General features: G+C 43.6%; 1 protein-coding gene across 1 annotated transcript in view; it reads right to left on the reverse strand.

The window, feature by feature from the left end:
• The window catches only part of LOC121818643 (histone-arginine methyltransferase CARM1-like), a 290,088-nt gene that overhangs the window by 130,124 nt on the left and 132,035 nt on the right, over positions 1-27,929 (reverse strand). The window contains exons 5-6 of the mRNA XM_042243405.2: positions 24,257-24,361; positions 2,603-2,713 (exon numbers count right to left, since the gene is read on the reverse strand). Of these exons, the coding sequence (XP_042099339.2) occupies positions 2,603-2,713; positions 24,257-24,361 (216 nt within the window). The remainder of the gene's footprint in view (positions 1-2,602; positions 2,714-24,256; positions 24,362-27,929) is intronic.

The raw sequence follows: 27,929 nt of genomic DNA on the forward strand, positions 1-27,929 counted from the left end.
GCATCAATTCTTCGGCTCTCAGCTTTCTTCACAGTCCAACTCTCACATCCATACATGACCACAGGAAAAACCATAGCCTTGACTAGACGGACCTTTGCTGGCAAAGTAATGTCTCTGCTTTTCAATATGCTAACTAGGTTGGTCATAAGTTTTCTTCCAAGGAGTAAGCGTCTTTTAATTTCATGGCTGCAGTCACCATCTGCAGTGATTTTGGAACCCAAAAAATAAAGTCTGACACTGTTTCCACTGTTTCTACTGTTTCTCCATCTATTTCCCATGAAGTGATGGGACCAGATGCCATGATCTTCGTCTCCTGAATGTTGAGCTTTAAGCCAACTTTTTCACTCTCCTCTTTCACTTTCATCAAGAGGCTTTTTAGTTCCTCTTCACTTTCTGCCATAAGGGTGGTGTCATCTGCATATCTGAAGTTATTGATATTTTTCCCGGCAATCTTCATTCCAGCTTGTGCTTCTTCTAGCCCAGCGTTTCTCATGATGCACTCTGCATATAAGTTAAATAAGCAGGGTGACAATATACAGCCTTGACGTAGTCCTTTTCCTATTGGGAACCAGTCTGTTGTTCCATGTCCAGTTCTAACTGTTGCTTCCTGACCTGAATATAGGTTTCTCAAGCCCTATTACCCATCAATTCTATTCTTGGGTATATAATGAGATAGGTGGAGAGTGTGTACAAGAATATTCATGATAATACTTGTATAATGGAAGTCATCCAAATCCTGTCAACAGTACACTGCACTAGCAACTTAATGGATTTTATATAACAGAATGCTATCCAACATTGATGAGGGCTGTATGCATCAACAAAATGACCCTCAGAAGCAACATCCTGGGTTAAAAAGGCAAATTATAGGATACATACATTATGATCCCATTTATGGAAAGTTCATTAAGATTTGTTTTAGGAATAGAAACTCGTGTGGTAAAACTATAGAGAACAGCATGCAAATGACCAACAAAAATTCAACATAGCGGTTACCTCTGTTTAGGGCAGGAAAGAAGAGTGAACAGGACAAGACACACGAACCTTTATTAGAAATGCTATGGCCTATTCCTTAAAAGACGTAGTGGACACATATTCACTGTATTGTTATTCTTGATATTTTACAAATGTACACATTTTACAAATATTAATATGTATGGTAAGTGAGTGCTCACTCAGGCATGTCTGACTCTTCGTGACCCCACAAAATGTAGACCACAAGGCTTCTCTGTCCAGGTGATTTCCCAGGCAAGGATGCTGGAATGGGTTGCCATTTTCTACTCCATGGGGTCTCCCCGACCCAAGGATCGAATTTGCGTTTCCTGCATTGGCAGGCAGATTCTTTACCAATAAGCCATCAGGGAGGCCCCCAATAATAGGTATACATTTAATAAATATTCTTTTGTGTGTACTCAATATTTAATAAAAATGACTCTTAAGAATTGGTTAGCAAGCCAAAGACCAAAAATATTTTATCCAAGGCTTGTTGGGAGAAGGAAGTGAAACAACACGCTGGCCATCAGGCCTTGGCACTCCTTCCTTCCAAACACGGCATGCTGTCTACTGGTCTCCAGTTCCTCCTGGGTCATTCAATCCAAACTCAGCCATCACTCAGAGCTACCAACTGTCCCAGGTCAGAGGAAAGTTTCAGGATGTTCCTCAGAAGCAGCAGGCAAGCTTCCCTTTCTATCTGCAATTCTAGCCCTCATTTAAGCATAGGCCTCCTCCAGGTGTGAATGACAAGCGCATCACTCTGATCATGTTTGGGCACACACACTTCCAACCCTGCAGCTTGACTGAGTTATTACATCTAAATATCACTGAAAGGTACTATTACTGACTCTTGACTTTGACTTATTCTCCAATATTTGTACACATTTCATAATGATAATGGAGCACCGCATTTAAAACAAAGCATCTCCCTGTCCTCCAGTCAGAATCTGCAATCTGAAAAAGCTCCTTGAAACATACATCTCTCCATGCTCCAACTACAACCATGTAGCAACCATCCCTTAAACCAAAATTGAAATTTAAAGTGAGCGGTGCAGTTACTGTCAGCACAGCATTGAATAAAAAAAATCAACCCAGCTCTAGGGATGTCTGACTCCTCACCTTGAAGTCGCTCAGTTGTGTCCGACTCTGTGACCCCATGGACTATACTATAGCCCACCAGGCTTCTCCATCCATGGGATTTTCCAGGCAAGGGTACTGGAGTGGGTTGCTATTTCCTTCTCCAGGGGATCTTCCTGACTGAGGAATCAAACCTGGGTTTCCTGTATTACAGGAAGACGCTTTACCCTCTGAGCCACCAGGGAAGCCCTCCTCACTTTAGTAGGCCATTTTTAAAGATAAGAAAGCATTTACCGTCCCCAGGCCCATCTGCCACCCAGTGGATAGGGAAGAAGAAAGTTTTGTTATATTTTTAGTATTGTGAACTTTTTATATAATTGTTTTCATTATCAATTACTACAATAAAGGTGGGCTTCTTCAGCAGTAACCTCCCAACAGATAAAAAGATCAGACTGGTAAAAAAAATTCTTTTATATATGACTTACCTTGAAAAGTCCATCACTCAGGCCCCTGTAAAAATGCAAACACTTACCTCAGCATATTGTGCTACAGAACCAGCCTCAACTGCATAGACTCTAAGAGCTCCAGCTTGTACAGCAAAAAATGACAGTATTCCTGATCCACAACCAACATCCAAAACAACCTGGAAGGAAATGAGAAGACAAAAAGGGGTGAAAACACATGCCGGAGCTTTGAGACCAGACAATTAAAGTACTGGCTTTGATTTTTACAAGTGGTCTTACATTGGCCAACTTATGCATCTTGCTGAGACACCCTTTTCTCATATGTTAAACACAGTTAGTACCTCCCACCTTTTAAGGTTTGCTGTAGGGACAGAGGATGAGATGGCTGGATGGCATCACTGACTCGATGGACGCGAATCTGAGTGAACTCCAGGATTTGGTGATGGACAGGGAGGCCTGGCATGCTGCGATTCATGGGGTCGCAAAGAGTCGGACACGACTGAGCAACTGAACTGAACTGAACTGAACTGTAGGGATTAATATGAAGTGTATACAAAGTACTTGGCACAAAATTGGTTTTTCTCAAATTATTGCTATCATTACTACAGTTTCTTTGTTACATGGTTTGCTTTTAGGATATTTAGGACCAATAAAAGTAGAGCATCTTGAATGAACTTGCTTATCCTAAATATCAATATGAACAAAATGAAAACTGTCTCCAATAATTCTTAGAATTATATATATATACATATATATATATACACACACACAGGGATATGTTTGTGTATATATATACATATTCAGAAAAAAACTGAAGACAAAGTCTTTCACCCACATAAACTGGGATATAAGCTTTCATTCTAGGTGCCCCCAAAAAAGTTGTGGTGGTTTATATGAAGGGTAGAAGGGTATTAAGACAGTGGACAGACAGAATTTACAGAAACTTTCCTTCTAGAATTTAAATCAACAAAACCACCACTCACTGGCACAAAAGGACAAGCCAATATTTGGACCTGCATGCTAAGAGGAAGAGGTGGATGGTATGGACTGGATCTCTGGCCCAACACACTGCTGAAGCTGAGATCTAAAGCTCAGTCTGATGGTTGAAACCTTAGGATTCTGTATTTCTGCCATATCTTTTATTCTTAGCATCTTTTCGCACTAGCTTTGAGCAAGGCATTTCACATGGCTCAAACCTTTACAATAAATGTATGAATAGATAGCATTATCATGCGTACTTGTAAGATGACTAAACTGAAAATCAGAGACACTGAATGAGCCCATTTTTACCTAGCATAAGCAGGGCAACTAGGAGTTGAATCTGGGCATTTCTGCCTTCCAAGCTCATGTTTCATAAAATCACACACTGATTACTTAAGTTCATTTTTATAAATCTGACATTTTAACCCAGCAATACCAAGAGGCAATGAATGACAAGGAAACAAAGTATTAATTTTTTTTCAGGAAAATTTATAACAGTTTTTACTTTTACTTTGATAGCAGGAAAAATTTTCCAAAAAGTAGGAAATATTGGAGGTCGCACATTCATGGGTGTGTGCGTGTGTTTTAATTGCAATATCATACTGTGCTGACACAGATTCGGTGCCATTATTCTAAGAGAACATGCTGTTAGTAATGGGCTCACAGTGCTCACTTGTATTAATTCTAGAGCTGTGGCTGTATTCCATACGGTCTCCTAGGGCCTGGGTAATTAGGAGCATTACCAATTTAAAATGCCACCCAGTCTCTGGAATTTGCCATCAGGCTGCCTATCCTTTTAGAAATACCGCTATTTATTTCTCCCCATCCTCTCTAGGAGCATCATCTTCACATGGTCCTGGTTTACTGCAAGAACACTCACGATTTCTGGCTAAAGAACAGAGGCTCTGTAGGTTGGACATTGCAACCCACGGCCCCCTCAAAAAATGCACCACACCCAGAAGAACTTTTTCTGAATCTTCTTCAATTAAAAATAGAACACCTTCGATTTCTATGTTCAGTCCAAAATAGGGATACAAAATTAAGACACGACAGAAACTGCACCTGCTTGCTCTGGTGACAGGTGCCCCAGAAATGTGTGAAGGGAACATTTTATTGGGTCTCACGAGGCACATCTTAGAGGAGTGTATTTCAGTTCCCTTGATCCTTCAGACTAAAAAACAAAGACATGTTTAACCACTAGGAGAGAGACAGTGGAGAGAGGGGATGAGGAGAGAGAGAAAAGAGGTGAGAGGGAGGCTGACGTGGTTCAACTTTTTGCCAAATTAGGACTTTAAGTAGGAAGACGCTTTGACAGACCCAGACTATCTAGAGAAGAGCTGAAAACTATTCCCAAATACCTTATTTCAATAACTAATTTCAAGTCAAAACAACTTTATTCATTTGGGTGATTTCAAAACAGAGCATAGCCCTTGAAAAAGAATCTGATCGTTTTCTAGCATTATCCAGATAATGCCATCTGTTTCCCGCTTGTGTGTATATTTAAAAAGTTAACAAGTGAATTTTCAGTCTGGGGCTTGTAGAAGAGGGAGCAGAGAGGGAAGGACATTCTGCCTTGTCGACGCAGAGCCATGAAATGCTGGAAACAAAGCTGAGGGATGCTGAGAATACATTCTCTGGTGAAAAATGAAAGAGTCAAAGCAAATATTCAGCCTCTAATGGAAACAGACTCTCTTGGCCCTTTCCAACTGGGATTTCCCAGACTAGGAGGAGAGAGAGCATTAACACAGATAATTCTTTTACACCTTCTTACCTGGCACCTCAGGAAGCCTTGGAGCTGCCACTAATCACATTTTCTTGTCCTCACAGAAGATTATATTGAGCCTATTTTTTTATTCTACGATGGGAGGCCATCACAGAACTGGGTATGCTTGAGGACCTTATACTTCCTGGTCCTAAAGAAAACTCTCTCCCCTCAGACAGAGGCAAAAGGGAGTCATAAAATCCCCTTTCACATGTAAAGCAGTGTGTAGTTTCCAAAGGACGTTCCCTTGATGCTCTCTATGTGGTCCTCATACCTCCATGGGATACATAGTGTGTGGCAGGGCCCCACTGTATTGAGAAGGAAACAGGCTTGCAGAGACTGTTTTCAGCCAGACGTAACGCGGCTGGTAAGGGGCAGGGCTGGATGGGAACGCAGTGCTCAGCCCTCGGCATCACGGCCATCCTTCTGCAGAGTCACAAACGGGAGGAAAGCGTGGACTAGGAAGAGAGGCCCTGACCACACCGCACTCTGACTAAACATCTGCGACGGCTCCATGGTATTGGACTCTGGTTGGGATCAACCAAGAGAAGGGACAACAGGAGGTCAGAGGAGCGGCAGGACGTCAGGGGACCTATTCTGACCTTCTCCCTCCTGGGTCTCCACGGACTGGCTGTGTCTCTCCACCAAAGCCATGGCTCTGTTGAGCTTCCATTTCTTACAGCTCTGACTATTGTTTCAGGTTTCCCGCAACCACTGCTTTCTCTCTCCTCCTTTAGGCCTAGGGGTGGTAACAGGTGCCCACTCTTGCTGGTGCTAGGGAATTTCACCGTCTCATGCTGGTTCCCTATATTCTGCCCACAGCACTGTAAATAGTCCTGTCCTTTAACTCTCCTAAAACACCTTGTTGGGTATGCCATGTCTCTATTGCAGGAACTCTGCCTATTACACCAACTCTTCCTTCTGTTCCCCAGCAGGGAATATTTCCTTAACCTTTGCTCCCGTCCCAGGCTAAGTCGAGAACTCCTGTTCTATGCTTTTTTTATCATCACCTACTCAAGCAAAGAAATGGAGGGAAAGAACAGAATGGGAAAGACTAGAGATCTCTTCAAAAAATTAGAGATACCGAGGGAACATGTCATGCAAAGATGGGCTCAATAAAGGACAGAAATGGTATGGACCTAACAGAACCAGAAGATATTAAGAAGAGGTGGCAAGAATACACAGAAGAACTGTACAAAAAAGATCTTCACAACCCGGATAATCACAATGGTGTGATCACTCATCTAGAACCAGACATCCTGGAATGTGAAGTCAAGTGGGCCTTAGAAAGCATCACTACAAACAAAGCTAGTGGAGGTGATGGAATTCCATTTGAGCTGTTTCAAATCCTAGAAGATGATGCTGTGAAAGTGCTGCACTCGATATGCCAACAAATTTGGAAAACTCAGCACTGGCCACAGGACTGGAAAAACTCAGTTTTCATTCCAATCCCAAAGAAAGGCAATGCCAAAGAATGCTCAAACTACCGCACAATTGCATTCATCTCACACACTAGCAAAGTAATGCTCAAAATTCCCCAAGCCAGGCTTCAGCAATACATGAAACGTGAACTTCCAGATGTTCAAGCTGGTTTTAGAAAAGGCAGAGGAACCAGAGATCAAATTGCCAACATTCGCTGGATCATGGAAAAGCAAGAGAGTTCCAGAAAAACATCTATTTCTGCTTTATTAACTATGCCAAAGCCTTTGACTGTGTGGATCACAATAAACTGTGGAAAATTCTTCAAGAGATGGGAATACCAGACCACCTGACCTGCCTCTTGAGAATTTGTATGCAGGCCAGGAAGCAACAGTTAGAACTGGATATGGAACAACAGACTGGTTCCAAATAGGAAAAGGAGTACGTCAAGGCTGTATATTGTCCCCCTGCTTATTTAACTTATATGCAGAGTACATCATGAGAAACGCTGGACTGGAAGAAACACAAGCTGGAACCAAGACTGCTGGGAGAAATATAAATAACCTCAGATATGCAGATGACACTACCCTTATGGCAGAAAGTGAAGAGGAACTAAAAAGCCTCTTGATGAAAGTAAAAGAGGAGAGTGAAAAGGTTGGCTTAAGGCTCAACATTCAGAAAATGAAGATCATAGCATCCGGTCCCATCACTTCATGGGAAATAGATGGGGAAACAGTGGAAACAGTGTCAGACTTTATTTCTGGGGGCTCCAAAATCACTGCAGATGGTGACTGCAGCCATGAAATTAAAAGACGCTTACTCCTTGGAAGAAAAATTATGAGCAACCTAGATAGCATATTCAAAAGCAGAGACATTACTTTGCCAACAAAGGTCCGTCTAGTCAAGGCTATGGTTTTTCCAGTGATCATGTATGGATGTGAGAGTTGGACTGTGAAGAAGGCTGAGTGCCAAATTGATGCTTTTGAACTGTGGTGTTGGAGAAGACTCTTGAGAGTCCCTTGGACTGCAAGGAGATCCAACCAGTCCATTCTGAAGGAGATCAGCCCTGGGATTTCTTTGGAAGGAATGATGCTTTAGCTGAAACTCTAGTACTTTGGCCACCTCATGTGAAGAGTTGACTCATTGGAAAAGACTCTGATGCTGAGAGGGATTGGGGGTAGGAGGAGAAGGGGATGACAGAGGATGAGACGGCTGGATGGCATCACCGACTCGATGGACGCGAGCCTGAGTGAACTCCGGGAGTTGGTGATGGACAGGGAGGCCTGGCGTGCTGCGATTCATGGGGTCGCAAAGAGTCGGACACGACTAAGCGAATGAACTGAACTGAACTCAAGCCCTCCCTCTGCAACATTCACCACAGTTATACTTTTTCATTCAAGGAGGAACTATCTGATTAATTTCTGCTCCCTGTCCTGGATCCTAAGCTTCATTAAAGGAGAGACTTCTGTTTCTCAGAACACTCATTAAATCCTTGTTAAACAAACTGAACAAAATAGAAATAGGTCTCACTACCACAGAGAAGGAACATATTCATGATCCAAAAGATAGAGTGCAAATCCGTTACCTCCGTGAGAAAGCACCTTCTACCGGCAAAACACATCCACTTCAACCTTGTGATCTTAACAAGCATCCTTCCAAGGATGACTTTCCTTTGATGGTGCCATACCATCATCACATTACAATCTAGTTAGCTCTGGTTTACCATGTTCCTCTAGAGACAGAATTCATCCTCAGCTCCCCTTGGATACACAGGCAGTTAACTATAGAAGTGGTTAATTTGGGGTTCATATGGGGCAGCAGCAGAAAACGGTATGAAATCCTTGCCAGGACTGATGGGGAAAAGTCAACGATTGGTCCATGTAACAATGGTCCAACGCTCTGTGAATTTGTTTGTAAATAAAGTTTAAAAAAATATTAAAAAGATAAGGTCATTTCACATGTACAGATGATTTTAATTACATGCTCTTACGGTTTCCCGGGCAAAGGAATCTTGCAAAATGTTTGGACAGGGCTAAAAAGGTTCCAAGAGGGTTCAGAGATATTTATCAAGATTTACTAGGTTAAAATTAACAAAGAACACCCAGGTCCTTATGAAAACATGAAACGCAAGTACCCTGGAATAATAAAGTAAAAATAAACATGTACCATTGTTTTTATACTTACTTTGTACTATGCTTGCTGAGTACCTTTACCTTATTTATGCATGACAATGACTATCAAACGCGGGCACCTTATCTTCTCCATGGTACAAATAAAGAGACTGAAAACTAGACAGAACTGAAGTCATACACTTAATAAATGGGCAGAGATGAGATCAAAACAAATGTACCTAACTGAAACATTATGCTATTAGCCACTTCCCCCAGCTTTGAGTCAAAGCTTTCTCTGTGTGCTGTTCAGGCTACAGTAATAATATTGGGCACATTTAGTCTTCTTTCCATGCTACCCGTTTTACAACTACCTTCCAAGATTGAGGTCCTGACTATCCTACAATCAATTCTTCAAGTTATGCCAGCTGTTATGCATTCACTGTTTCTTCATTTGCTTGAGGGTATCAATGGCTGCCCCGAACTGCAAACCCTAACTGTCATTTTTGTATGCCTCCTACTCCTAAACTGCGTCCTACCACTGGGCACTTTCACGGCCATTGCTGCTTCTTCCAGACATTATTTTATTACATCCGCAGATACCACTATTGAACCATCCCAAGTTACAAGAACCCCATGCTTTCGCAATGTCATGTACTTTATCATCATAGCTGTCTGGGTTACGATGGGCTCATAGCCCATAGTGACGGGCTCCCTACCCCCACAGACTGCACCCAACTCTTCCAACAACCAAATTGCTAACTAACAGGTTTACTGAACAGCTTCTAGGGAGGAACAGAATGACTGAACTACACAGTCTTCTGCAGGCCACCACATCTCTCACTCTGGCTTTTGTCAGAGAAGAAAAACTCCAAATCACCTCAAGAGCTACAGAAGACATCCCTTTGTGGCCTCCACAACTAGGTTTAAATCCTGTTCAGATAATTGGCACTTTCACTATGGCAGAAGAGTTCCTCAGTGACGGCTTCTCATAAGACAGAACTCTACAACTGTTGTGCAGTTAAACTGGCTTTCAACAAAAGGGTTGCCTGTATTTAAACAATGAGTATTTAATACTTATGAGCACCCTTGTTTCACCCCCCTTGTTTCTTCTGGCAGAGGACAGATAAATCCATCAGCAATTTTTTCACCACCCTTTCACCGGTTCTCCAACTACTTTTCTCTGTTATTATGAGAAATACAGAGATGCTGATCACTCTCAGCTTCTCTCCCCATGATTATCCCCCTTCATATGCTGCCAACAGACTCAGACAAGCTCACTCAGCTCTAAACCCTTTGGCATGCAATCATTCATCAGACATCAAAAGTGACTCCTACTACTCATTGTGCCAAATACGGCTAGATGCTGGAAATGCAGAGATGAAAATAACCTGTCTAGTCGGGAGAAGTACAATAATGTGTTCTTGTAGCAACGATAGTATTTTAACAGGCACAATGAAAGCATGAAAGAGGAATAGTCTGCTCTACTAAGGAGCTGGAAAGACTTCATTGAGATGACCCGAAGAGTGAAAATCGACAGATAAGTTGATGTGTGTCGTGTGAATGGAGGGGGTGGCGGGAGTTTCAAGCTGAAAGCGTATGAAGGCACCAATGAATGACAACCAGTCATGTTTGTTGTTCAGTCACCCAGTCACGTCCAGCTCTTTGCAGAGCCCTGGGCTGCAGCACACCAGGCTTCCCTGCCACATCCGGGAGGCAGCAAATTTTCTCAGGAGCATGATGTGTATGGTAGAGACAGAAGTTGGGCGAATGGTTGAGAAATTAACAGCGCAAGAGTAAAGGGTGATGCTTGATTGTAAATGGTCTTGTATATGACACTAAGAGCTTGGACTTAATCCTTAAGCAAAGAAGGACCATAAAAATGTTTTCAGTGGAAGAATTATTTCATAGTTGGATTTCAGCAACATCAGTGTGGCATAGATTGGAGGACAAGATATCAGAGGCAGCAAAGCAGACACTGGTAGATCCTAATCACCCTCAGTCCCTTCTTCCTTCCAATCAGAACCTCATTCTGTGTGATTTATGCCCCTCTGTGTGATTAGCCATCCCCAGTGCCAGCCTGGGAAACTCAACATTCAGAAAACTAAGATCATGGCATCTCATCCCATAACTTCATAGCATATAGATGGGGAAACAATGGAAACAGTGAAAGACTTTATTTTCTTGGGCTCCAAAATCACTGCGAATGGTGACTGCAACCATGAAATTAAAAGACGCTTGCTCCTTGGAAGGAAAGCTATGACCAACCTAGACAGCATATGAAAAAGTAGAGACATTACTTTGCTGACAAAGGTCCATCTAGTCAAAGCTGTGGTTTTCACAGTAGTCATGTATGGATGTGAGAGTTGGACTATAAAGAAGGCAGAGCACCAAAGAACTGATGCTTTTGAACCATGGTGTTGGAGAAGACTCTTGAGAGTCCCCTGAACTGCAAGATCACACCAGTCAGTCCTAAAGGAAATCAACCGTGAATATTCACTGGAAGGACTGATGGTGAAGCTGAAGCTCCAATACTTTGGCCATCTGATGCAAAGAGCTGACTCATTGGAAAAGACCCTGATGCTGGGCAAGATTGAAGGCAAAAGGAGAAGAGGGTGGCAGAGGATGAGATGGTTGGATGGTATCACTGACTCAATGGACATGAGTTTGAGCAAGCTCTGGGAGACAGTGAAGGACAGAGAAGAATGGTGTGCCGCAGTCCATGGGGTCACAAAGAGTCGGACACAACCGAGCAACTGAACAACAAGTCCCAAACAAAGGAGCCTGACTGGTTCAGGGCAATAATAAGTGGTTCTTTTTCTCTTGCCAGTGATGGCTTTTATACATGTTGTGTGTAATACAATATTGCTAATAAGACCAGAGGAGAAGTCTGTTGGGAGCTACTGGAAAATTTTATGCCTTTTAAGACAGACACACAAGAAAGATGTTACTTCCTTCTTGGAAATGATTAAATTTAAATGTAATGTTCAGAGGAACTGGATTAAAACACCTCGGAATCTCCCTACGTCCAGCATTTCAGCCAATTTGAATAGGATTTCCTCCTACTTGAGGCCGAAGTTATCTTAACTGGTATAAGTAGGGAAACTAATTGGAAAATATTTGCAATACTCTAGAAGGCAATGGCACCCCACTTCAGTACTCTTGCCTGGAAAATCCTATGGATGGCGGAGTCTGGTGGGCTGCAGACCGTGGGGTTTCTAAGAGTCAGACATGACTGAGCAACTTCCCTTTCACTTTTCACTTATTGGAGAAGGAAATGGTGACCCACTGCAGTGTTCTTGCCTGAAGAATCCCAGGGACTGGGGAGCCTGGTGGGCTGCCGTCTATGGGGTCGCACAGAGTCGGACACGACTGAAGCGTGACTGTAGCAGCAGCAGAAAAGACACAGTAAGAATGAGAAGTAAGAATCAGCTGTGGGACAAAGGGGAAGAGAAGAGCTGCAAAAGTGCTGTGTTCATAGACACTAAAGAATTTGGAAACTGGAAAGTATAAGAAAAGGTCGAGATTGACTCTGGGTTCCTGGCTGAGGTGATGTTTATAACACCTTCAGTTTTTGCAGCTAGAGTGGAATGTTTGCTTGCCTTGCTGACTGGCCACAGTGGCTGTAGAAATTGCTTGTGCTGGTCTTTGAAAAGTGGAGCTGTTTCACTGCTGCTGCTACAGCCACTGCTGCTCACAGAGCCTGCAGCAGAGGCTTCTCCTGTCCCTCACACTATGCATGGGTACAACTGAACAGTGCCCACCTCACTGAGACCACATGTGCTTTCTCCCCTGCCTCCTCATGCTGCTGAGGCACTACAGCCCCCATCTGGCACGCATGCAGCTGCACCTCGGAGAGTAAGGGAGGTAACCCTGTGGGGGCACGCTCCACCAGTGGGAGATGGCAGCCAGTGGAGAAACCATTCTCCTCCTCCACCCATGAACTATCTGAAGACAAAGTGGTTTCGTATGATCTCTCTGAAGATGTCTTATGACACCGAGCATTCAGTTTTTCATCAAGCATTGGCTAGCTCAGTAACAGCCCCCCGCCCCCAACACACCTGCCCTCCCTCTTTCCCTGCCTTGCTCCTGCTCTGGGGAGACTGCCCTCCCTCAGACAGTCCTAGCACATAAGCCTTTCCTGCATGATCTGTGATCTGGGGATCTGAGGCTAAGAAAACAGCGGTCCTTAAACAAAATTCAATGCCTGTTGACATTTTTCTTTAATTCTGTCTTTTCTGGATTTTTGTACTTCTAAATTCTAAACCTAAGCTACTACTCTGGAGCTGAGTGACTGTGTCAGCACCTCAGATTTAGGAAAGTGAGCAAAAAGATGACACAAGCTCTACGTTCACTGATGCCCAAGTCCTAGTTCAGGGCTGGAGAAGACCAGGTTCTGGTATAGGCCTTTGCTTTGTCAAATTTAACTGCTTTTACTGACTTGATTCTCTTTATCTATTTACCTTCTCATCTTGCAAAGTAGATATTAACACAAAGACATCTACGTTAGAAGTTCCTGCTGTACTGAGCCTTTAACAAAGTCAGTAACAAATAACAAAGTCAGTAGTTGCTCCAAATTAGCCTTTCATGCCACTGTCTTATATGGAATGTGAAAGGTTCAGAAATTCAACCCTAGGATGTTCTTAAAATGCACTGCCTTTTGTGGGAGGGGACTCCACCAGGCAGAAGTTAATAGTAAGCTAACCAATAAAACCATGTCAGTGAAAACAAAGTTCTTTTTTGCCCTGGCTCTCTCCCATGCGCTGCTGAGGCACTGAGAATTTCCCCTTAGGCAATCTGTGCCTTCTTTAATGGTTTTGCAAAAGTGGCATCTGGTATGATTGTTATTAGCGCCACTTACCAGATATTTCTGGTTCTCCTTATGGGCACATGGCAGAACTGCATCCCTTGCCCTTTGGAAATCAGGAATGGCCATGAGCCTGGTGGACTACAGCCTGTGGGTTGCAAAGAGTCGGACATGACTGAGCACACACATGGCTCGCTTTGGCCCATGTAATGTGCCAGGAGTTAAGATGGGTCACTTCTGGGAGGAAGACTGAAGAATGAGGCGTGTGCTTTGCCACATACCCCTTCTCCATGTCACACATGGAGGCGGCTTCCTCAGCCTGGGTCTCAGGGTCAGAATGAGACAAAACACAGCCCTCAGCTAACCCGTAGTGGATTAAACAAGCAATATATAAAGCTCTACTGGTTTAAACCACAGAGGTCTGAGGACTGACTGTTACAGCTGCATAACCTAGTTCACCCCAGCAAGCCCAGCTAAACCATACCCCTGCAGTGCTGATGATTCCTGATTCAGATTCCCCAGTGTGTTCACAGAACTCTGATGCTGTGCTGAGACTGGTGCAGCAGTTCATTCAGTTCTTACAGTCATCATATGTTAAGTGTTCTTAACTCATTTTAAAATTGACTTCCAAACGATTAAGGTCAAATGTCAGCATCTTGAAAGGTACAGAGACTGGCTTGGAGCAGTTATCTTGACTAGAAAATCCATCTACTACATTAAAGCCCCTAGCTCCCTCTTTTCCAAATGCCCTGAAAAACAGGCTGTGATTGTTGTTTATTCAGTCTTCTTGGCTCGCCTTGAAAGCTGCACTTTGCTTTCATACCAAATGAAAGTACTTTCCTGTGCTGGTTCTGGCATCTTTCTCCAGTGCCCTCACAGGAGCAGAGTCTATCCAAGCTCAGGAGAATCCTGGCATAGACACACCATCTGCTTCACTCACTCGCATTCAGGAAATCTTCGCGGGGGCCCCCTCAGGACTTCAGGGGCCAAAGAGATCCGTTAAAACCAAGATCCATTTTCTCCCTCTACCTCCTCACCTGGACTACAGAGGATCAATCTCAGGGATGAGTTTTCGTGGCAGACGATCTAACATGAACCTTGGCCTCTGCACCAGGCTGAAGTAGTGTCCTCCAAAATTCGTGTCTACCCAGGATCCGTAATGTGACTGTATTTGGAAATATGGTTTTTACAGATATATCAAATTAAGGTATCATAATTGGACTAGGGAGAGCCCTAAAGGCCTGGCGCCATTACAAGGAGAGGGAGGTTTACACAGAGACATAAGACACACAGGGAGAATGCTACCCGACAAAGATGAGACTGGAGTGATGCATTTTTTAAGAAACACTGAGGACCACCAGCAACCCCAAGAAGCTAGGGAAAGGCGAGGAAGGATCTTCCCCTAGAGCATTCAGAGGGAGCATGGGCTTGCTGACACCCTGATTTTGGACTTCTGACCTCTGGAACTGGGAGAGAATAAATTTCTGTTGTTCTAAGCTACCCAGTTTGCAGTAATTTGTTATGACAGCCCCAGGAAAGTAACAGCCTCCAAAGTCCAAGTCAGAGGGAAATATAATACATACACAAAACAGACAAACATGATATACACAAAAAACATAGTATACACCAAACAGATACATCTACATGTGTACATGTATCGCAGAGACTGTTTTTCGCAATCACATCCTATCCTCATACACATTCCAAAAATCACATAAATAATATATCAGTCTGATTACCAACCCAGAACATAAAAAGAATGACTCTACATTGCTCCTAAAATCACTGTGCAGTCCTAGCAGACCTGAGTTTACATGTAGCTCTTCCACTTAGGAGCCATATACCTTCACGCAAGTCAGTTAAATTTGTGTATCTCTGGTCCTTTTATCTATATCACGAGGCTAATAACATATCTTGAATTTCTCAGGTGGTGTGGTTGGCGTTTACCATTCTTTGGTGCCTCTCTGAACTCTCATCGGAACCCTCTTCCTTTGCTTGGGGGAATGGCCCACTTTGGAGGCACACACCTCCAGCCTGGGAAGCTGCAAGGGTCTCACACTCTTTCCCAGCATCCGAGGCATGACTGAGGCTCTACAGATAAGATGCACTTTGCATGTGAAACCAACAGTGCATAGACTCAGACAGCACAGAATCCACGCTGGTGAGGTCAAGGCCATCTCCAGGTTCTAGCAGCGCAACAGAGAAAGGTCCTAAGGCCATCACTCAAGGGTAGTATCAGGTGAAGCTATGTATGCTGGGGCGTCTACATTCGGCTACACTGATGTCTCCCAGAGATCAATTCTGTAGCATGATTTCGGAAATTATTTTTGATCTTATAGCCTCCATGCCTAGTTGTCTGATGATCTGCATACTTTTAGGAAATTCTTTTTTCTCTTTTTGTTCTTTATTTTCTTAAGTCAGCAGAGTTGGTTTCTGATGCTGGCAGCTAAGGACCCTGACTAACATACAAGGATTATAATGAGAGAAGATATGCAAAGCACCTAGCAGGAGTCACTTCCTTTCTTCCCACTTTCATACAGAGCTCTAAATGAGGATTCTGCTGTCAATGGTTAACAATACTCAGGGGTGTGAAGTGGAGGATGTGAAGAGCGGATAAAGAAAATGTGGTATACACACACAATGGAATATTATGTTGTCTTAAAAAAAGGAGATCTTGCCATGTATGACATGGGGCTTCCCAGGTGGCTCGGTGGTAAAGAATCCACCTGCCTATGCAGGAGACATGGGTTTGATCCCTGCGTTGGGAAGAACCCCTGGAGAAGGGAACGGTAACCCCCTCCAGTATCCTTGCTGGGAAAATCCTACTGACATAAGTGCCTCGGGGACTACAGTCCATGAGGTCGCAGAGAGTAGGACATGACTGAGCACGCAGGCATGCATGCATACCATGTGCGACAACAGGGATGAACCTGGAGGACATTATATTAAGTGGAATAAATCAGACACAGAGGGATGAATGCTGCATGACTTCGCGTATATGAAGTAGTGTATAGTACAGGAGCAGAGTAGAATGGTGGTTGTTGCCAGTGGCTGGAGAGAGAGGAAAACAGGAAAGTATTAGTCAAAAGGTACAAAGTTTCAGTTATGGAGGATGAATCACTCTCACTTCCTAGACATCTATTTCACAGCTTAGTGCCTAGAGTTACCAACACCATAGCTGCATGTGTGCATGCTCAGTCGTGTCCAGCTCTTTGCAACCCATTGGACTGTGGCCCACCAGGCTTCTCTGTCCCTGCAATTCTTCAGGCAAGAATACTGGAGTGGGTTGCCACGCCCTCTTCCAGAAGTTCTTTCCAAATCATAGATCGACCCTGAGTTTCCTGCATCTCCTGCATTGGCAGGCAGATTCTTTATCACTGAGCCACATGGGAAGCCTCTCATGGGTGTATACGTATCCCCAAACTCATCAAGTTGTATATATTAAATATGTACAGCTTTCTGTCTGTGCTTCATACCTCATTAAACAGTTTAACTTTTTTTTCAGGAAGTGAGACCTGTTCTAACAGGTGTCAACATGACTATCTGGCAGGCATGTGCTGAGGCCTTTACTCCCTCTGTGATGAAGGCTGGCCCTCATTCACGCACCAGGCTGAACAAACAAAGTGGCAGTAGTGTTTTAAAGTCAGAGAATTTCAGAGCAGGATCAGGTCCAGATACTCAACCAAACTGATGATAAGTTCACACCAAAGAAAACTCACACTGGACAAGCCAGAAGCTCAGGCTCTGCGAATCTGCACATCATCTGACAATCGGAACAGGTGGCTTTGCATGTTTGTTGTAGTTATTTATGTTTTCTTTTAAGCCTTTAAATCCCTGAATCCCTTCTGTCTAAGTCCACCTCACTTGTGGATGCACAAAGCAGCTGGGGATTCTCTCCTTACTGAAAATGATTTTTTTCTTTAAATAATAAGCTCCCAGCTCCCACTTACTCTCACAAGTTTCCAGCAACTGGTGCCCTGACAAATGAAGTGTCAAAACATTTCCAAATTAAAACCCTACAGCTCATATAGCCCCACACCTTCAGCAGGATGGACTTTCCCTGCTTGTTCTGAACGCATACTCAAAGACACTAAGAATAGCCAGATGGCAATTAACAGAAACTCTGAGGAGGGCAGTGGAGTGGGTTCCAGCAGGGTCAGTTTCCTGGACAGATTCCAAATGGAGTTCTCAGCCAGCAGTGCTCCTGCCAAGGAAGGATTTTCATTAAAACTGCATGGAGGAGGCAGAATGAAAAATCAAGATTCGAAAGATTTAAAATTATTGCTGAGGTGGAAACTTCAGCACCATCCCTGAGATCATTGATAACAATAATACTTGCTACGAAGGACTGAGCTGATATTTGAGGCCATGTACTGAGCACTTCCTATGCAGTGTATCATCCTAATCTCGCAAGGACTCTAGGAAGTAACTGCTGCTCTCACAGACAAGGAAATGGAAGCCCAGGTAGATAGCCTGTCAAGATCTCGAGGCAAACAGGATAAAGGTCTATGGCAGGTGCACAGTACGTGGCCAAGTTGGAGTTTGAACTCAGCTATCTGGCTCCAAAACCCGTGAATTTAACCACAGTACAATGCTGCCTCATACATGCATGGGGATGTTTTAAGTAACCACAATCATTCCATCCTAAGCCCAGAGAAACAAAAGTCTCTCTTTGCAATTCCAGCCAACATTCCCATGAGCAACCTCCCTTTCACAGGTTATGTACACTACCTGGATTCAACTTCTGGCCTTCTCATTTATTAGTTGTATAAATTCAGGTAAATTATCAACATTCCCAAGTCTTAGCTCTCTCATCTCTAAAATGGCAAAAATACTAGTCTCTAACTAAGCTGTAATGATTAAAAAAAAACCAAAAAACTGCTGCAACGGAATTTTTGTGCCCTCCAAAATCCACAGGTTGATACCCCAACCCCCAAGGTGAAGGAATATGAATACATGGCCTTTGGGTGGTGATTAGGTCACAAGGGCGGAGTCATCATGGTGGGATTAGTGTCCTTATAAGAGGAAACAGAGGACGGCTTGCTTCCTGTCCCTCTTATGTGAGGACATGGCAAGAAGGTTGCTGTCCACAGACCAGGAAAGAACCCTCAGTCACCAGCTCTACAGGGACAATGATCGTGGACTATAAGAAATCAATGCTGTGTTAAGACACGCTTAAGACATGCTGTCTAGAGTATTTTGTTACAGCATCCTGAACTAGGAAATAGTGTATGAAAAGCTAGCTCTTGGTGTGGGGCTTGCATATACTAAGTTCTTCAATAAATAATAGCCACTGGGACTGAAGAGACTCTGATGGTGGGAAAGACTGAAGGCAGAAGGAGGTGACAGAGGATGAGCTGGTTGGATGGCATCACTGACTCACTGGACATGAGTTTGAGCAAAGTCTGGGAGACAGTGAAGGACAGGGAAGCCTAGTATGCTGCAGTCCATGGAGTTGCAGAGTCAGACACAACTTAGTGACTGAAAACAACAAAAAAAAATTATCATTCTAAACCCAAGCCCTTTTAGGTAATCAGCTTCAATGAGCAAGAAGACAAGAACTTAGTGAAAACATAGCATCCTCCATAGACTCGAGAGGGTTATTTTAGGATGGTCTTCAGTAAGATGAAGCAAACAAAGATGGACTTTAAAACATTCTGGGGTTTGTGGTGGATCTGGTAGGTCTGGAGTTAGGGTGACCAACCATCCTGGTTTGTCTGGGACTGAAGGGATTCCTGGGACATTACAAATGGGATAACTTGTTCTTTCAGTTTTCAGAGGGGAGGAGATACTTTCAGAAGTGGATAGGACTGGAAACAAGAGAGCTCACCTCCCCTTCCCCTTTTTACCTCATAACAGAAGTGACCTATCTGCCTGGTGATGCCGGAAACCAGTCTGAGCTCGTAGAGCGCTGGTACTTGGAAGGGCCAGCCTGTCTACCCTCTGCCCAAGCATGTGTTCTTGAGTCTCCCATGTGGAAGCTTGCTGGGTGGGCTTGGGACCTGTCTAGGTAGACCAGACATTCAGAACACAAGTGAGTGGAAAAGTTTAGTTTGGGGGAAAATGGGTGGGAATCTTGGACACATGTCCAAGCCCCATACTGCAAACAGCACTGCCAACAATAAAGCTGATACTGTGATTTCTACCTGACATCTGTGTCTATTTCTAAACTGGGTCAGAATTCAGAGGGGGAAAGGGATATAATTAATTATCAAACATGTCATTCGTTATCACCTTCATAAACCCCAACAGATGGATGCCTATTTTATTTCACTGTCAGAAAAACCCATTCCAGGCTGGCAAGAAGAAAGTATTTCATAGAATCCAATAAGGTTAGAGGAGGGAGTGACCTTAGAGATGATCTGGTCAATATCTTTGTTTTCATAGATGAAAAGAAATACAAATGAAATAGTAAAGTGACAAAATCCCTGTGAGATTCTGTGAAAAACTCATCAAATGCAGATAAGTAGTAGTTTGGGGAATGGTCTTTAAAGTTACAATACGAATTAAAAACAGATTATAGATAACATAGAAAATAGGCTATAGATTAAAGAAAATAGATTAGAGATTAAAACTAAGCAATTTCAGAAGGAGAGAAGTTTCCCAAAAGTATTACTTCCAAGAAGCCTCTTCAAACCATCAAGAAGCAACCAACAGTTGACAGCTGAATTATATCAACTGTCAAGATAACTGTAAGACAGGTCAGTTAGACTGCTTATCCACAATTCTGAATACCAGGTAGGGTGTGAGAAAAAACAAGCTTTGTCCTCCTGTCCTCATCATGCCTACCTATCGTAACTGATCCTGCTCAGTAGGAATGTTTACTTCCTCACTGTTAACCAGGAATGCCCACTGGCAGAAGAAGGGTCCTGGTGCCTCAACACATGAGACCCTTTGATCAGACAAGGCCATTTCTGGTCATACCTTCTTCTCTTGCCCACCAGAGTACCTGTGTTTGATTTTTTGAAAATGTCTAGTTTTGGGTATGGAGAAGGAAATGGCAACCCACTCCAGTGTTCTTGCCTGGAGAATCCCAGGGACGGTGGAGCCTGATGGGCTGCTGTCTATGGGGTCGCACAGAGTCGGACACAACTGAAGCGACTTAGCAGCAGCAGCAGCAGCAGCAGGAATAATTTAGGAGAAGGCGTTGGCACCCCATTCCAGTACTTTTGCGTGGAAAATCCCATGGACGGAGAAGCCTGGTGGGCTGCAGTCCATAGGGTCTCTAAGAGTCTGACATGACTGAGTGACTTCACTTTCACTTTTCACTTTCATGCATTGGAGAAGGAAATGGCAACCCATTCCAGTGTTTTTGCCTGGAGAATCCCAGGGACGGGGGAGCCTGGTGGCTACCATCTCTGGGGTCGCACAGAGTCGGACACGACTGAAGCGACTTAGTAGCAGCAGCAGCAGTTTTGGGTAAGTCAGAGAAAGCCCACCTCACTCTGACTGTCTCACTAAATGCAGCTATAAAACCTGGACAGAATGCATGGAGCAGCTACTTGAAGCCTCTGAAAAGTCAACAGTAGTGGGGAGACTGGGGAAGATGATCAGAGTTTCAAATACTACTGAGCCATGTATCTCCTTACCCTCAACTGGGGCCTGAACTCAACACACCAGCTGAGGAGGCCAGGGTGCAGGCAAGAGAGCTCTAGCTAGGAGAAGGGAACCCCTAATGCCAAAACAGAGTGTGAAAATTCTAGTTTTTCCCTTGCTCTTTTTTTTTCTTTTCCCCTCCCCACCCTTCCTTTCTTTTCCCCTTTCCTACCTTCTTCTATGCTCCAGCCCAGAAATCTTAAGGAGTCATATCATCACATTAGCCCACACTATCAGAGAAGGGACACTTCCTCTGCCTTCAATGGTGCCACAGATCCGAAAGGCAGGGACCAAGCCCCATTGCTTCCTTTCCTCTCTTTGTCCTCTCTCTGCTTGGTGATACCTAGGCAAGGCCATGGACGTGCGTGGCAGAGGGAGCCTTTTGGCCAGAGACTAAAAGTGGTCTCAGGGAACCAGAAAGTACCAGGGAGACATGGAGAGGAAGGAACTGGGCAAAGAAACCCCAACATTCACCCTCAAACTGTATATGCATGGATCTGATCTTAATTAGCACATCAAAACTCTGAGAACTCTACCGAGGTGCCAGACTGACCACTGGGTGACATGCACATGGGATAGAGCCAGATGGCACCGTGAACACTTTGAAAGGTGAAATGACGTGGAAACCAGAGCCCCCAGCAGATCAACTAGTGGTGTGAGCCTAACCAGGCTGAACGAATCCTCAATTGGAAACATCAACACTCTCCATAGGCTTTAAACAAGACCCAGGGTCTCATAATATAATAACCAAGATGTATGGAAAACAACCCAAAATTCCCTGGCACAGGAAGACTGAGGGAAGTACCAATTTCCTGGGGACAGATAATTAACTGTAGTGAACACAGCAGTGACACAGATGTTAGAATTACCTGGCAAATCTTTCAAGTCACTATTATTTAAAAAAAAAAAAAAAAAAAAAAAAGCTCCCAGCATCAATCATAAACACTACTGATTCAAGGGAAAAATAAATGGTCTCAGTCAAGAAATACATGACGTAAAGAAAGAGCCAAATGGAAATTTTAGAACTGAAAAATACAATAACCAAAATGAAAAGTTCTCTGATGGGTTCAATAGCAGAATGGACATGAGAGCAGAAAACAAATCATGCGCAAATCAACTTCAAGCTGGGCGCCTATGTGTCACTACTTTTTCATATGTCTCTTCTGTGCTTTAATGAACTGTTTCACCACCATGAACTACATCAGGATTTAGTCGCTTAAACTAGAACTGATATATTATTTCCCCCAGCTCTGTGGGAAGGCTGGGCAGTTTCTCTGTGGGGCTTGCCTGGATTCACTCCTGTTCCTGCATTCAGCTGGAGAGGTGGTTGGACAGGAAGGTCCAGCCTGGCCTCACTCATCAGTCTGGCAGTTGGTACTGGCTCCTGACTGGACTGCCTCACTTCTCCACCTGACCTCCCGATCTCAAGTGAGCTAGATGGGGCTAATTGTCATCATGGTGGTCTCAGTGTGCCAAGGGGGTGAATGAAGCCAGAAGTCTCATGAAGACGGAGGCTCTGAAATGCATGCAACGTCATCTTTGTCGTATTCTACTGATCGAAATGCATCCCAAGGATTGCGCAGAGATGAAGGACAAAAAACGAAACTATCTCTTCATGAAAGGAGCATCTATACAACTTTGTAAACATGTGTGAACACAGGGATGAGATCCTGATTTCACTGTTCTACCACATTCCTCCTGCAGAATTAATGCTGCAAATTTCAAAGGCCACTGATCTACAGCGACTATGGCAGGGGATGAGATTCTGAGGTTCAGAGAAATCTAATGCTTTGCCTAAGACCACAAAGCTAGTAAGTGGGAAAATATGAAACTAGATCCCAGGACTGCTGATTCACTGACCCCTGATCTTGTTTTCTGAGATGAGCTATATAGTATTTGGAACACTTTGGCTGTTTAACAGGTAGGAAAATAATGGACAACACTTGTACCATGTGTTAGCAATCATTCTTCATTCAGATCCATTTTGTGAAGGAAATAAATGCAGGCACTTATGGAGTCTATGAAAAAAAAGTGAAGTAAAGTGATACAATAAGAGCTATTCATTATGTAGCAATAAAGCTCCTAACCTGTTCTGTGCATCAAAGCGCAGTGCATTCAGCCTCTCGAGTTCCTGGCACTCAAAGCTTAACTCCCTCTTGAGGTAAAATTCACATAATATACAATTAGCTATTAACCATTTTAAAGTGTTCAATTCAGTGGGCTTTGGTACATTCACTACGATATGCAACCATTACATTCAGCAAGACATCTTCAGCCCCTCACAAAAGGCACTGTACCCACTAAGCAGCCATGCCCCAAGTCCCTTTCCCCTGGCCCCTGGGAATCACCACTCTGCCTTCTCTCCATGGATTTCTATTCTGGATACTTCCTATAAATGGAATCATATGAGCTTTGTAACTGGCTTCTTTCACTGACCATGTTTCCATAGTTCATCTGCAATGCAGCGTGTATCAGCAGTACATTCCTTTTTATGAACAATATAAATATAAGCTGCTGCTGCTAAGTCGCTTCAGTTGTGTCCGACTCTGTGCGACCCCATTAGACGGCAGCCCACCAGGCTCCCTGGTCCCTGGGATTCTCCAGGCAAGAACACTGGAGTGGGTTGCCATTTCCTTCTCCAATGCATGAAAGTGAAAAGTGAAAGTGAAGTCGCTCAGTTGTGTCTGACTCTTCGCGACCCCATGGACTGCAGCCTACCAGGCTTCTCCGTCCATGGGATTTTCCAGGCAAGAGTACTGGAGTGGGTTGCCATTGCCTTCTCCATAAATATAAGCAATATTCACAATATTCCACTATATGGATACACCACGTTTTGGTCATCTATTCATCAGTTGATGGGCATTTGGAATTCTCCCACTTTTTGGCTAATGTGAACAGTGCTGTTATGATCATTCATGTACAAATGGTTATTTCAATACCTGTTTTTAATTCTTTCCATTAGGTACATAGTTAAAGCTGAATTTTGAGTCCAGTTTTTGATAAGGCTTCTTAAAGTGATGTGAGATTAATAAACTGCTGCCAGCATTACCTTATTTCTAAAGTCAGTGTGGTTCTGGAGGATGGCTCTGTGGTAAGTGGCTGTCATCACAAAATCTCGCATCACATTCTGCTGCTGGGAAAGGCAGTCATAAAACTGTAAGGGAAAGAGGAGGAGAGGGAGAATAAACATGCCACAAGGCAGGACCTTCACGAACACATACAGCCACCGTGGTCAAGGCACGCTTGAGGAGAGCCGAGGCTCAGAGGCTCTAACTCTCAGGGGAGTGGAGGCTCTGAGACATCAGTGACCTGTCCACACCGGCCCTATGGACAAGGCCCATAACTCTAAGGAGACGCCAGACTTCTCTCTTGCTCCATACTATGGATTCAGCCCTTGTTCTTGACCAACTAGCATTGGGGGGGTCCTTCCCAAAGCGGAGGCTGAAAGCACAGTGCAGTTCAGTCATTCAGTCGTGTCCGACCCATTGCGACCCCATGGACTGCAGCATGCCAGGCCTCCCTGTCCAACACTAATTCCTGGAGTTTATTCAAACTCACGTCCATCAAGTCAGTAACACCATCCAGCCATCTCATCCTCTGTCATCCCTTTCTCCTCCTGCCCTCAATCTTTCCCAGAATAGGGTCTTTTTAAATAAGTCAGTTCTTTGCATCAGGTGGCCATAGGATTGGAGTTTCAGCTTCAGCATCAGTCCTTCCAATGAATATTCAGGACTGATTTTCTTTAGGATGGACTGGTTGGATCTCCTTGCAGTCCAAAGGACTCTCATCGGTCTTCTCCAACACCACAGTGCAAAAGCATCAATTCTTCAGCGCACAGCTTTCTTTACAGTCCAACACTCACATCCATACATGACCAAAGGAAAAACCATAGCTTTGACTAGACAGACCTTTGTTGGCAAAGTAATATCTCTGCTTTTTAATATGCTGTCTAGGTAGATCATAAATTTTCTTCCAAGGAGCAACCGCCTTTTAATTTCATGGCTGCAGTCACAATCTGCAGTGATTTTCGAGGCCCCCAAAATAAAGTCTGTCACTATTTCCACTGTTTCCCCATCAATCTTCCATGAAGTGATGGGACCAAATGCCATGATCTTAGTTTTCTGAATGTTGAGGTTTAAGCCAACTCTTTCACTCTCCTCTTTCACTTTCATCAAGAGGCTCTTTAGTTTTTCTTTGATTTCTGCCATAACGGTGGTGTCATCTGCATATCTGAGGTTATTGATATTTCTCCTGGAAATCTTGATTCCAGCTTGTGCTTCAACCAGCCAGCATTTCTCAGGATGTACTCTGTATATAAGTTAAATAAGCAGGGTGACAATATAGAGCCTTGATGTACCCCTTTCCCAATTTGGAACCAGTCTGTTGTTCCATGTCCAGTTCTAACTGTTGCTTCTTGACTTGCATACAGGTTTCTCAGGAGGCAGGTCAGGTGGTCTGGTATTCCCATCTCTTGAAGAATTCTCCACAGTTTGTTGTGATCCACACAGTCAAAGGCTTTGGCATAGTCAATAAAGCAGAAGTAGATGTTTTTCTGGAACTCTCTTGCTTTTTCGATGATCCAGCGGATGTTGGCAATTTGATCTCTGGTTCCTCTGCCTTTCCTAAAACCAGCTTGAACACCTGGATGTTCACGGTTCACATATTGCTGAAGCCTGGCTTGGACAATTTTGAGCATTACTTTACTAGCGTGTGAGTTGAGTGCAATTGTGTGGTGGTTTGAGCATTCTTTGGCATTGCCTTTCTTTGGGATTGGAATGCAAACTGACATTTTTGAGTCCTGTGGCCACTGCTGAGTTTTCCAAATTTGCTGGCATATTGAGTGCAGCACTTTCACAGCATCATCTTTTAGAATTTGAAATCGCTCAACTGGAATTCCACCACCTCCACTAGCTTTGTTTGTAGTGATGCTTCCTAAGGCCCACTTGACTTCGCATTTCAGGATGTCGGGCTCTGAGTGACCACACCATCGTGACTATCTGGGTTGTAAAGATCTTTTCTGTATAGTTCTTCTGTGTATTCTTGCCACTTCTTAGTATCTTCTGCTTCTGTCAGATCCATACCATTTCTGTCCTTTATTGAGCCCATTTTTGCATGAAATGTTCCCTTGGTATCTCTAATTTTCCTGAAGAGATCTCTAGTCTTTCCCATTCTATTTTCCTCTATTTCTCTGCACTGATCACTGAAGAAGGTTTTCTTATCTCTCCTTGCTATTCTTTGGAACTCTGCATTCAAATGGGCACATCTTTCCTTTTCTCCCTTGCCTTTTGCTTCTCTTCTTTTCCCAGCTATTTGTTAGACCTCCTCAGACAGCCATTTTGTTTTTTTGCATTTCTTTTCCATGGGGATGTTCTTGATCCCTGTCTCCTGTACAATGTCACGAACCTTCATTCACAGTTCTTCAGGCACTCTATCTATCAGATCCAGTCCCTTAAATCTATTTCTCACTTCCACTGTATAATCATAAGGGATTTGATTTAGGTCATACCTGAATGGTCTAGTGGTTTTCCCTACTTTCTTCCATTTAAGTCTCAATTTGGCAATAAGGTGTTCATGATCTGAGTCACAGTCAGCTCCTGGTCTTGTTTTTGCTGACTATATAAAGCTTCTCCATCTTTGGCTGCAAAGAATATAATCAATCTGATTTCAGCATTGACTATCTGGTGATGTCCATGTTTAATGTCTTTTGTGTTTTTGGAAGAGGGTGTTTGCTATGACAAGTACATTCTTTTGGCAAAACTCTATTATTAGCCTTTGCCTTGCTTCATTCCACATTCCAAGGCAAAATTTGCCTGTTACTCCAGGTGTTTCTTGACTTCCTACTTTTGCATTCCAGTCCCCTATAATGAAAAGGTCATCTTTTTTGGGTGTTAGTTCTAGAAGGCCTTATAGGTCTTCATAGAACCGTTCAACTTCAGCTTCTTCAGCAGTACTGGTCAGGACATAAGACTTGGATTACTTTGATATTGAATAGGTTGCCTTGGAAATGAACAGAGATCATGCTGTCATTTTTTAGACTGCATCCAAGTACTGCATTTTGGACTCTTCTGTTGACTATGATGGCTACTCCATTTCTTCTACGGGATTCTTGCCCACAGTAGTAGACAAAATGGTCACCTGAGTTAAATTCACCCATTCCAGTTCATTTTTAGTTTGCTGAATTCTAAAATGTCAATGTTCACTCTTGCCATCTCCTGTTTGACCACTTTCAGTTTGCCTTGATTCATGGACCTAACATTCCAGGTTCCTATGCAATGTTGCTCTTTGCAGCATCAGAGTTTACTTCCATCACCAGTCACATCCACAACTGGGTGTTGTTTTTGCTTTGGCTCTGTTTCTTCATTCTTTCTGGAGTTATTTCTGTATTGATCTCCAGTAGCATATTGGGCACCTACCAACCTGGGGAGTTTATCTTTCAGTATCCTATCTTTTTGCCTTTTCATACTGTTCATGGGGTTATCAAGGCAAGAATACTAAAGTGGTTTGCCATTCCCTTCTCCAGTGGGGCATGTATTGTCAGAAGTCTCCACCATGACCTGTCCATCTTGGGTGGCCCTACATGGCATGGCTGATAGTTTCATTGAGTTAGACAAGGCTGTGGTCCATGTGATCAGATTGGTCATGAAAAATACAGGGGACTTCCCTGGTGGTTCAGTGGTTAAGAATTTGCCTTGCAATGCAGGGGATATAGTTCAATCCCTGGT

This window comes from Ovis aries, chromosome 2, assembly GCF_016772045.2.
Source record: "Ovis aries strain OAR_USU_Benz2616 breed Rambouillet chromosome 2, ARS-UI_Ramb_v3.0, whole genome shotgun sequence".
Lineage (NCBI taxonomy): Eukaryota > Metazoa > Chordata > Mammalia > Artiodactyla > Bovidae > Ovis > Ovis aries.